General features: G+C 37.8%; 1 protein-coding gene across 1 annotated transcript in view; it reads right to left on the bottom strand.

The window, feature by feature from the left end:
• The window catches only part of FAT4 (FAT atypical cadherin 4), a gene marked incomplete at its 3' end in the record, with an annotated part of 153,996 nt that overhangs the window by 11,339 nt on the left and 129,832 nt on the right, over nucleotides 1-12,825 (bottom strand). Inside the window, exons 10-14 of the mRNA XM_081999665.1 lie at nucleotides 8,959-9,063; nucleotides 6,942-7,249; nucleotides 3,038-3,123; nucleotides 1,914-2,093; nucleotides 900-1,024 (exon numbers count right to left, since the gene is read on the bottom strand). Of these exons, the coding sequence (XP_081855791.1) occupies nucleotides 900-1,024; nucleotides 1,914-2,093; nucleotides 3,038-3,123; nucleotides 6,942-7,249; nucleotides 8,959-9,063 (804 nt within the window). The remainder of the gene's footprint in view (nucleotides 1-899; nucleotides 1,025-1,913; nucleotides 2,094-3,037; nucleotides 3,124-6,941; nucleotides 7,250-8,958; nucleotides 9,064-12,825) is intronic.

Raw genomic sequence — 12,825 nt, 5'->3', positions numbered from 1 at the left:
ACTCGCTAGGGAACAAGTGAGGGAGTAAGGAAAAAAATTTGGCGCTCAGAAGTGTAATTCCTTCCCAGGGATGTTACTGTTTCCATTACTGCAAGCAGGGTTTCATGATATATTGAACTCCAAGCTCTTCAGGGCAGAGATAATGACTTTCTATTTGTTATGGCATAAAAAAAAGAATAAAAAATGGCAGAACATTGACTACCAAATGCTGTTAAAATTATGGCTAAATTCTTTTATAAACCGGCGCAATAAAAGCATATAAATCAGCTAAACAATAATGGGACATGTAAGAAAACAAAGCCCAGTCATTATACTACAACTACATGGAAATAAATCACTTTGCTCTCCTAGACAATCCCGTATTGATTTACAGAGCTATCCATGTGCAAGTTAATAATCCCAGAGTGTAAAGGGCTTGCTTTTATTTACATTTACCATATTTTCTTGCATATAATCTGACGGCCATTTGATAAAAAGGCCTACAGTTCGGAGAAGCCATAAGCACATGCACACAATGTTTATGAGAAGGGAAAGGTTTTCCCTTACCCTCTTACCTCCTCACAGCAGACAAATCCCTCCTTTGGGAGAGCTTTGTTTTAGTTACCGATTATACATTATTGGGAAGCAGTAGTTTTAAATTAGTGCACGTTATCTGACATGTGATATACACACCAGAAAACATACATATATGTAACTTGTTGCTATTTTTAGCTCATGAAGGACAATAGTCCATTCTGGATTTTTCCTTCAAAATTATTTAAGAGGCAAGCATGCTGCTTGTTTTCATTATTTTATAAAATTCATTATCCCACACTCCTGAAAAGAAACTCTTCATGGCATTTGGTTAAACCACAGCTAGGTGTACATTAAAGAGAAAGACAGTAGAGCTCCCTCCATACATTTTTCACAATGCTTTCCTGTCAGTCCATCTTTGCAGTGACACTGCTGCCATGACCAGTGATCAACACAGGTGCCACCATGTTGGCAGGGGCTGGTCGTGCAAGCACCTTCCAGTCTGGGACACCTGAAACAAATCAGAAAAGTCAATGCTGAAGAACATGTGCACAAATAGGCAGAGCAAACGTGCTGGGAAGCATCACGTGTTTAAACAATACTCCCCTTTCTTCCCCCCCAGAAATGCAAAAATAGAGAGGCTCTTCTCCATAGGCAGCTCATGTTTCTAAGTAGATCCCAATTTTCAGGGTCAAGTTAAAACAGCCTTACAAAAGAGAAAGGAATTCAAAGACAGTGAAATTCCTATTATCTATTACACAAGAGATGAAGAAAATCTTTTAGGTTCTTTTTATGCTGCAGATCTCCAGAGACTTCACATCATAATGAAGAGCGCAAACTTGGGGTTGAAAGAGGAAAAGTGAGCTAGCAAATTTGGATGCGAGACTGACATTATTGCTACAACTGTGACTTCAAATACTGAGCTGGAAAAAATGATAGAATCAGATAGTCCATCATTTCTGAAAGACCATACAGAGGATCAGAGGATATGAGGGAAATTCAGTGATACTTGAGAGGTAAAGTGATAGAACAGACATTGTGGATTAAAAAGAAACAAGAGGTAGTAGAGGGTTAGCAAACAGTGTGAGTACAGCCAAACCCAGGTGGAATTTATAAAGAAACCCAATAACAGGGCTACTCTATTTCAACCTGCAAAGCAACATTAATAATTGGCAATAGAAGTGTAGCGATGCTGCTTTTTTGAAGCCTCTGTAACCTTTTGTGAACCTTTTATCCAAATTCAGTTTCTTCCTACATTTTTTACACTTCACAATAAATTCTACAGTCATTTTTTTTACAAGAAATATCTGATGGTGTCTGAACAGAATAGCATCTGACTTTCATGACAGCTTCTTTTATTGTCAACGCGGTCCATTCGACACCATATATAGCAGACGTACTGATCTAAGATTCCTTGTGCTGCCAAAGCCTGGCTGGGCTCCAGGGGACGTCCGTTGACTGCAAACTCCATTATACAGCCCACAAAATCATGGCTTTCCACCTGTCCTCTCCTTTGAAGGATGGGCTCTACAGACCTGATGCCACCAACAGTAACTCGATTTGGTTGTACATCGAGAGTCCTATAAAAGAGTCAGAAAAATACCTTATCAGTATCAGACATTGAGATAGCAATGACAACACAGGAACTGTAACTATCAGCTATGGTCTGCGGCTAAAATTCCTCTTCCAAAATTCGTATTTTACATTTAGAAAGGGAGACAGAGAGATCAGCAGTGTTTGAACTAAGTTTTAATGGGTATGACTCTAAATTCACACTCAGTTATTGCATGTCAAATTTCTACTCACTTGACTAAGCAGCATGCTTGAAATCATAATAAATAAGGTTTTTTTACTCAATTGTAGTTTTTTGAGTCTGAGCCTTGTTTTGGCAAGACAGATGCTACTCAAAATGTGAAAGTGGAGGAGTCTTTGCTAAAGATTTGTAGCACTAAATATTGTAGAACTTCAAACTGGCAAAGAGTAGTGCTGTATATTTAAGAGCCAGTTGATTATAACAAATACATTTGTGTACTACTGTATCTGATATACTGATTTGTTAACGTCTAGATTATGATATGAAATGTCATACTATTGGGCAGTAAGTCTTATCCCCTTTTATACCACAGCACAGACTACCCATGGCTGTACATTTCTTATGTGGCCCCAAAGCCTGGGGACAGAGACAGAGTCAAAACATGAGAATTTTTGAGTAAAATCCCTGTCATGAATAAACTCCATGCAGAAATGCAGCCTGAGTTAGCAAGTAGCAGTACATGCAGGAAATTTAATTCACGTCTGCAAAGATGGGAGAAAAGGACACTTTGGAGCCTTGCCTTTGCATGCTTCTGAAGGAGTGCAGCTGAGGTATCTATCCCTTGCTTGAGGCTGGGCTAAGGGCACTTAATGATTATTCCAAATTCCTATTCCTCTGGCTTTAGAGAATGAGAATTTAGAGAATTTCTTTTTCATTTTACTTTTTATTTTACAGCAACTCCCCCTACACACAAAATGAAGAATTATTTACCAGTCAGTAGAAACAGCCACATTGCTCACAGTGCAGTAGCCTGGCTCCTGATCCTCAGAGCAGGAATCCACCGTCAATGATGCTGCCTGCAAAAGCCACACACACAAATGTGCTGAATATTACAAGGCTGTAGTTCTCAACCACGCTAAATATTTATGATTAAATATACCATATCAAGGACTTGGCTAGAATGGAGCACTTGTATATTACTATGTCACTTGGGATCACAGGGAGCTTCAGAGCCACACTCTGCACCAACATAGTGAATACCAAGATGCGGATACTAACAGAGAGTGAGCTAATTTACTGCTTCGTACAGAGAATCAGTTAAACACAAAGTTTTCAGATCTGGGTAGGGTTTCTTTCATGTTTATTTGCTTTACTCCTTGAAACTGCAGTTATTTTGGCTCATACCATATCCTACTCTTGATTTGAACAGAGCGCTGCTCCCTCCAAACACAAAGGGCATTCCTTCAGGGGCTTGACTGTGACATTAAACATATTGCTTGAGCTTGATAAAAAGCATGTGACAAAAGCTGGGAGTACAAACACGAAGATTACTAGTTAAAAATAATAACCAACCACTCAGTAATACTCAAAGAGTAACTAAGTGGACCTGATTAAAGTAATCCTTAGGCTGGTATGTCATGAAAGGTGTTTGCCCCACGCTGACAATGGTGAAACGTGGACACCTACAGTGAGACCACGGTGACGGGACCAAGCTGACGTTCAGAGAAGTAGCAGGCATCACCAGCACTTACAGCCATCTTCCTTTTTATTATTATCTCCAAGCCATCAAGCCTCAGATGATGAGGTTGCCTCATTATCCATCTCAGTCATTTACACTGAAGCGAATCATGGCACTTCTATTTGTAATCTCTAAAAGTCTAACCAAAGCTTTCACTAAAATCATGAAATAATTCCTGCTGATTTAAAAAGGAGTTTTTATTTTATTACTTATTTAGCAAAGAATTTTCCCCACAGCGATTTATTAATAACAGATGCGCTGCAAAAAAACCCCTGGTTAGTTATTCCTTAAAACAAATTTTCAGAAAAATAAACATAAACTCCAAATTGTACATATCAGCTTCTCATGTTTCAACTAGATGTGTGGTACAGTTTTACAGCAAATTTAAATCAAACGTCACTTTTAAAAATGCCTTGCTTTATTTTTTGATTTAGGTTACTCTACAGGAGCTGAGCAAACAGCAATAGCTATCCGTATGTCATTACTCTGCAATGGCTTTTTTTCCTGCCTGCAACTAAGTTCACTAACAACGTCCTGCTGAAATCCCCATAGATTGTCCATGCTATTTCCAAATATATACTGTGAGCTGACGCATTGTATTGACCAAATAAATTCATAGCTCTTAGCCCTAAACCATGCCCTACAGTACGCCTGAATTGTTCAATTTGCTATTTTTAATGAAAGCTTATCTTGAATTTCTTTTCATACACAATGAGCAAACTGCTTCTCCTGAGAAACATCAGTCTGCACTTCCAAAGCAGATTACAGCCCTGTATAAATGAAACAATTCATAGAAAGAATATTAAGTTGGCTGGCCGGTATGCCATCACACATATACTTACTTTCCTTCAGAATATCAACAACAAAAAATGAAATTAGTTTTTTGTTCTTAGCTCAATCAGCAAAATCTCCCTAACTTACACCGCTATGCGCTGTGAAAGCCAAGCTACAACCCCAGCTGAAGGGCTAGATATTTGAGAATATATTTTCCTTGGACCAGAGTTCATACAATTTATTTTCTAATGTTAGTCACATGTTCCTGCTTGTTACTTAAGCATTACTCTACGGTTACCTTGCCGCATTATGAGACTTTCTATCCTGTCACTCTGCAATAGCTCAGGACTGACAACTTAATGATTTTACCAGTTTCCGATAAAATCCCACTGTGCTGTAGGAAATGACAGATTTGGAATCCTGAAGGGGGGCTATTTTATACAGTTTTGGACATCTGGGAGACATTTTTCCTGCAGCAGAAATATGTAAGACAAAGGCGATTCTTTTCACATAACTGTGTTTGTAAACAGCTGACATTACTGAGAAGGTTTAAACATTTAAAAAAAAAAAAAAAATCACACAAAGGTAGAGGTTGTCTTAAATGTTTGCTTTCAGTATGAAGCATCCATAACTGGAATTTTCTGTAAATAATGCTTTTTGTGTTATCTCTTCTTCTATAGTCTATCCCTCTGGCATATCTACAAGTAAAACATTTTCCTGCTCTATTTTTTCCTTAAGTGTATTTAATTTATTTGCTGCAATTTTTAAGGTGTGCTCCTATAGTTAGCCATCTTATTGATGGAAATACCACACTAATTTAGTTGCTAAAATGGGAACCTGGTGCCTTTCAAGATTTAGATGCACCTTTGGGCTTTCCCATTTTGGAAGCTGCGATGCAAATTATTAAGTATCTGATATTAAGGCACGTTAAAACAAAGTAATTAATCAACATCACAATTATCCTTCATCTTATTTGGATATAGAACTCCTACAAACACACTCAGGTTGGATTTGAAAATCCAGCTGAAGACTAAACCATCCCCCCTTCAATAAATGGAGAAATCAGGTCTTGCACTATGCAGTTGAAATGCAGTTTCAGGCTCAAGACTCTCTAAGAGAGAAGAAAAAAGCACCATTTAGAAAGGTCAGGAGAGAGACAACTCTGGTCCTACAAAGGTGGTCCCCAACCCATGAGGTAATATACCCCTCTGCTGCTCTCAGGACTTTTGTGCCTATGGACATCTCGCCCTAGACCTCAATTTCTTCAGCAGAGCGCTCCAAACTGAGCAGTTTAAAACTAAAAAAGTGCTGTATCTCAGCAGCAGTTCATGATGGGAAATCTCTACAAGGACTCAGGGGAAGCCACACTGGATAGAACAGTTTATTCTTATATTCCCTTCATCACTACTGGCTTGAAATACATAAAACAAAATGTGAAGCCCCAACTGTATATTATTCTTATGTGACTTTAATTTCAAACATGGACAGAATATGGGATTCCACCTATGCTGTCTGCTTCTGCCTGAGAAGGGAGCTGTTGGGCAATTGTTACTGATTATGGATGGCAAATAGATTTGGTTTCATTTCAAACTCAAACACTGTGGAATCAAAAAGCTTGGCTTGAACTCAAAGAGCATTTGGTTTATGTTCTGCTTTGGAAATATTATTTTAAAATGAGAGAAGAGGAATAGAAAACATTTACTGGGAAAAAAAATTAAGGCAGGAGAGGGGTCAAGAATACCAGGCATATGGCAATCGGTTGTCCCAGCCAGTCCAGCTTTTGGCAGAATTACTCCCCTCAGATGCTTTCTAGGGGACAAAAAGAAAAAACTCCCCTTTTTCCCCCCAGAAAACCCTCTCAAAGTAGAGCCTTTGAAATTTTTACATGTATGCTACAGAGGAAAAACAGGCTTCCAGTCTTTTGTAAAATCTCTGAACTAGCTCAAGGGGGTCAGGGACACCTGGAATTTTAAGATTGTCCGCTTCTATTTTCCAAATGTTGAGAAAAATTATTTTGAGGCTTTTTGTAGTTACTATGGTTAATTAGCCTTCCCTGGTAATCATGCCTGTAATCTGCATCAGTTAATTAGCCTCATGTGTAGTAATTTATTTAATTCATTATTCCTAGTTCTCATTATTCACATTTAGAGTACCAGGCATTGCACATATTTTTTTAATTATTCTTTATCATCGTCATACTAAACAAACCATTATAGGTCTTCAAGTCAGCTGGAGCAAGACAGGAACGAGGGAAGTTTTTTCCAAAGTTGGAGGTTCTTCTACAAACGCAATGTTACTAATTTTATGTTCCTCTGAGTTCATGTGGAAGCCAAAGTGACTTGGCTTGAACTTGTCTTAAATCCTCATTTTAGCATTTCTTACCATTCCAGCCCTCCGGGCAATAACTGTGTGAAACTGTCCATCAGACACCTTCTTAGTTGTGGTAAGCTTGTATGTGCCACTGCCAAGATTGTAAGAGAATCTCAGCCTCTCTTCTGCTATTTCCAGGGCCAGAAATTCTGCCCGCTCTCCAGTTTGGTTATCATAGTTATACAACATTAAGGCATTCCTTTTTATAGTGGCAAACTTTATATAGATGTAATTATTGTTTGGATCCATACTGGGAAACTCCATATATGACAGCTCTTCAAATCCATAACTGTTCAGTTCACAATGATTCCCAAAAACACCTGCAAAATTAAAAGTAAAATCTGGTATCAGATAGTTTTTTCCTTACTGAGCATTCTCCCAGAAACAAAGTGTTGATGTGCTCTAGATATGGCTACAATACACAGGCTTTTTAAGAAACCCCTAATGTATGATTAAAAATATGCAACTTGAACAGAAGAATCCTATTACCCACAGGTGGGTGTTGAAGTCTATATATTTAAACTTAAAAATTGAGTTACAAATGACAGTTCCATCTATTGAAAAACAAAGTACACTTCATTGAGCCTCTATGGTTTCTTTAGAAAATAAAAAAACACAAGTTTGACAGCTATGTCAAATACGGTTGCTAGTTGTCATCAAGCATTTGTTAATCCAGTTATGGAAATAAACTTGCAACTTGAGCTTATTTTTCACTTTATAGCTGTTATCTGAACTGTTTCTCAATCAGTAGTTCATTTTTTATACTTCTGATATAAACATGTATGTGATTAAAACATTACGCCTTCTCAGTATTTTTATTGATGAGAATTCTACATATTTCTTTTCAGATCTCTGTCACATAATTTCCCTTGATTTTTTTACTGCAGTGACAATGAGAAAAAACTTACCTAATTTATTAATTAGTTACATTTACAATGAACTATGACTATATAGGAAATTAATAAACTCTGAGGAAACATAAACCAAAGGAAATAAAAGAGAATAAAGAAGTTATTCCACATGTTAGTAGAAAACCATATTCAGAGGTTGTTACAAATATGTATTGAGAACCATACTTTTGTGTGAGGCTTTTCAGCAACCTTAAAACATTGTAGATGATTTCTCAGGTTCATCTGTGTTTCGAGTAATCTGTTGCACGTACTTTCATGCTTTTCTGTATGAACAATGACAATTCTGGACTAATCTCCATTCAGAACAAATCTTGCTGCAATTATGTCATGATACCTTAAAATATCTGTATTGTTTTATGTCTTTATTGGGTTCATTCCACAAAAAAAAATTGGGATAATTAAATTCTAATAATTATTAAACTCTTTTGCAGTACTATATGCATCTCTAATTCTCAGAATAGTGCTCTGGGTTTGGAACTCATGAACTTTATTAACATAAAATAAATTGAACAGGCAAGTACTGCTGTGGGCTGACAAAGCTGTTTTGATTTGGTCAGGTTCTCTTAATCAAATCTACTAAATAGAAAAGTGCCAATACCTAATGTTGTGCTCCTCACTTGCAGAAAAATGTGGGTGCTCTCTAATTCTTGCTTTACAGATATTTTGACAAATTATGCACATTTCTCAAAAGAAAACCAAGCCCTCACCACTCAATATCATCCCAAAGTCCCTTTTTCTAGTTTAACATTATGATGACTTCCTTGCACTTTGCAACTGCACAGGACTCAAGAATTTACAGTGGTCTTACTCTTCAGCTCTCCTAAAAGTGTCTGTTATTAGGCAGTAGAGCAAGCGCTGCTCTGAGCCTTCGCTGTGCCCCCCACCACAGCCACAGTGACCCCCTCCATGCTGCCACATGCCTGCAGAAATATCAGCTTCTCTCTCTTGCAGCTGGGGAAAACCAGAGAGGATGGGGCCAAGAGATGACCAACACATGCCCATGGACCAGGATCCATATGCACACCCGTCAGTTTTATATAGGTAAAAATAAATAGCCATTTGAGAAATATTAACAGGGAAAGGAAAGATGAAGCAGAGAGGAGGAAAGGAGTACTCACCAAAGGGGCAGTGGCAGTAATACCCCTCCACCCCGCTCTGGCAGGATCCACCATTGAAACAGGGGTTGCACTCACAATAATTGATAGTAGAGTCACACGTTTTCCCTGTGATTAGAGAATAAAAGCAATTTCCAGGTCAGAGTATGCAGGTCAATAGGGAAGTCAGGTTGGTGTTTAGGTAATGAGCTTATGAACCAGTGTGAATGCATGGCCAGGAGGAAGGGCACCAGGGACCAGTTGTGGCTGTGGGATGGAGGGAGGAAACAGAGACAATGCTGGGTTGCTCCCAGCCCTGACATGGGCATTATAGTAATAACGGCCCAGAGGAATGAACTTTACTTTTTGAGCGTCTCACTGTAATTATTTCATATAGGTATTAGCAGTTTGTTTGGTTTTTTTTTTTTTTAATCAATTGGTGTCCATAAGAGAGAGATCATGAAATGGAAAGAGATGCTGAAGTAAAAAAAAAAAAAAACAACCACTTTCGTTTCCCCCCTGTTGAATGCAATGTACTCATTAGTGTGAAGGAGATAGACAGCCCTTGCTTGACCCTGTATGAACACGGCATGCTGAACACAGGCTGCTACTGTACATTATATGATTTTTCTTATTTTTCCTCATCAGTTACAATCTCTTTCCTGACTCAAAGGGACCACAGTCCTCTGGAGCTAAAACAAGTTACCCTGGATACAGTCCTTTTCTAAGCAGACATCGTCACATGTGGTAAATATTATTCACCAGAGATTAAACTGAAATCATATAATTCATTTCAACAAGGAAGGGAACCAAGAAAAAAAGTGAAGCTTTTAACAGATGCTGAATACTGACAAGGGGATGCTTCATACAAAACTAAAATTTTCTTTGTGTGGAAACATTACCTAGAAAAGTATTGATCTTCACTCATTGCTTATCTTTTAGCAGTTTAGCAACACTTCCACTACACATCACTCTTGGTACCTGCCTTCCTTCTGCCAGCAGTGCCAGCCTTCGCTGCCTGCTCAGCAAAAACTTGAAAGTATTGTCATGTTTGTCTCTCATGTGTCTCTCAAAAAACTGGCAAAATCAGCTACATTCTTCCAGACCTCTCCTTGAAGTTCATCTAGGCCAGGATATATACACATAAGACTGACTTATGCTTCTTATTTCACTGATGATGAATTATTTTATTCCTCATACCATATAAATGTAATATACATTTAAGTTAAAAATAGAACATGAGCTTGCATAGAGGGTGTCCATTTTTACATGTCACATGCATCTCATAATTCTTACATCTCACATGGCAGCAACGCACAATATGCAGCGTCCTCAGGAATTGCTGGTCCCTAAAACCGCAGCAAATCAGGACTGTGCTATATTAACTCTGCTAGCTTTTTCAGCATTTCACAACTTCAGTCACCTAACTAAGAAAACCTCTTTTTTTTCCTCTCTACTTTTCTGTTTAACATAAAGAAGTTTGCAGGCAGTTCCTCCGTGTGAGCAGCAGCCCTCCATATGTGACTGCAAGCAGGATGGAAACAGAGCGCTGGAGGATTCCTGTGGTTAATACGTAACTTGTAGATTCACCATAAATCCAGGAACCATTTCCAGTGTCTGAATCTAATTATGCTTTGGGGTTATTTATTTATATTTTATTCTCTAATGGGCATGACTGAAGGATGAGCTAACTTCTTAGATTTTGCTGTTTTCTTTATTATAAAATGATGGTACATAGTACAGATCTTTGACTTACTGAAGAGAACATGTAGCAAGAGTGAGGTAGAGATGCTTAAATTAGCTCAATGATGTTTCTTAGTTTTCACAAAAATCAAGTGTAGCTAATAAGGCTTACTCAGTTTTTTGCAATTCAATCTAAATACTTTTATTTTTCTCAGCTAACATTAAAGATGGTATATTTGCTGAGTCAGCAACAGAATATGGATGTTTATTTTAGCTCACATACTTTAACCAGTGAATAATAACATCATCTTCATATTTAACAATTGTTTGAATAATTCATGAAACTAATAAAATTGTGTTTGCATTTATTCTAACTGTTTTGACACAGGAGAAGACGAATATTCTGATTAAACAATTCATCAGAGCTATTAAAACTAATATTTATTTAAAACGAAGACGAAATTTCAGCTATTCTTTGCCATTCACTGAAGTGCTAAAGATTTGGAAAAAATATATCTATTTATATTTGGAATAATGATCCAACAAATGATGTTGATGAAGATTATTTTTCCCTCTTTAAATGCATGTTAAATATCAGCAGGACAAAAGTATAATTTGGGAATACTGTTCTGGTTTATGACTATGGTTGTTCTGTATAAGGAATTAAAATAAATTACTTTGATAAAGCAAGATCATTAGATAAACCTGGTAAACAGATGATGAGAGTTATAAACTAGAAACTGATAAATAAATAAAGGAGGTAGACAGTGTAATATAATGTTATGTAACTACCAAAAGATCACAAACTTATTTTTATTTAGTATATAACTCATTTTCAATTAAAAAAATACTAAAACTCTTAGACATCCATCTTTTTCTCCTGCTTAAAGATAATTTTTAGTTATACCTTTTCTTTCTTCTAAAAATTTCCAGCTTCTGAATTTCTTCTATGCGTATCCCTCCAGGCAACCTTACCTACCAATTACTTAACATCAGCTGCTTCTGAAGACAGTTGCTGCTACAAAGCCTCAATTCCCTCCTTACTGCAGAATCCTGAACTTGATCAACTAATCCAAATTTCCTGCTACCTTCAGATCTTTGGTCAGTCCCTCCTTAGACTCCTCTGAGGCAGAAACTCTCACACATTCCTCATCCATCCTCTAAGGGAAGGTCTCCATATTTCAAGCTATCATTGACAGACTGCATTGGTTACTCTGCCAAGATCCAGAGAGTTTCTATCAACTCCTGGTTTTCAGATGGTCCACCAGTGTTCAAACTGCACCTTCTTACTCTTCCCTTTTCATCTAAACCATGTTCCTCCTGTGCCCCTATTTTTCCCTCTGGTGTTATTGCCCACACTTGACTGGCAGAAGTGGATTTTTCTAGACCTCTGAACAAGGACATGTACTCCAGAAATCATGAAAATAGTTAGGCTGGAGGAACCTTGGAGGTCATGATGTCCAACCCCCACTGAAAGCAAGGCAACCTTCTGAGTGAGATCAGGTTGCTCAGGGCTTTACCCAGCAGGGTTTTTCTCTTGGTTGTCTTTTCTTCACTGTGGGGATTCCTCCAGAGAAGTTGCTGTGATGCCAGTTACATTGTACTTGGTCCTGCAACTTCTACTAGACTTTGACCGTTTTCTTTTAACACCTTATTCTTCTAGCAAGTAGAGCCACCCAAGATGGCAGCAGGGTGTCCTACCACTTTCAGTCATCTCCTTTGCAGCACGCTAATGCTAGCTTTCTAGTACCTTAGTAAAAGAGTGCATTTGTTCAGGTTCACCCTGATGGCCTACAGGTTTCATGGGTGAAAGTACACAGTAAGGTGTGCACTAAAGATTTGGATTTGGAAAAATAAAACGTAGCTTGCAAATCCATTGTTTTCCCCGTTCTGCCTGAGATACTATGCTTATATTTAGATACTATTTTTTATGGAGAGGAGAAAAAAAAAAAGAGTTTGAGAGAGGACTACTGTTCTTGAGTAGAGAAATTACACAAGTACTAGCTATTTTGAAATTCTCTATTGCACAGATAAAACATCATTCAGGGAACCTTACTGGATTGCAGAGGACACTGTTTGCCACTATGCATAAAAGCATCCTCACCTGAACCCAAGTGCTTAGTTTTACTGCTTTCCAGAAAGATGAAGTCAATGATTTTAACCTCACAAAATTAGAGCACTTTTGGTTTTCAGAGGTCATTTTCCACA

Source organism: Phaethon aethereus, assembly GCF_964289735.1.
Source record: "Phaethon aethereus genome assembly, chromosome: 4".
Classification (NCBI taxonomy): Eukaryota; Metazoa; Chordata; class Aves; order Phaethontiformes; family Phaethontidae; genus Phaethon; species Phaethon aethereus.
This window is presented reverse-complemented; position numbering and strand designations above follow the sequence as displayed.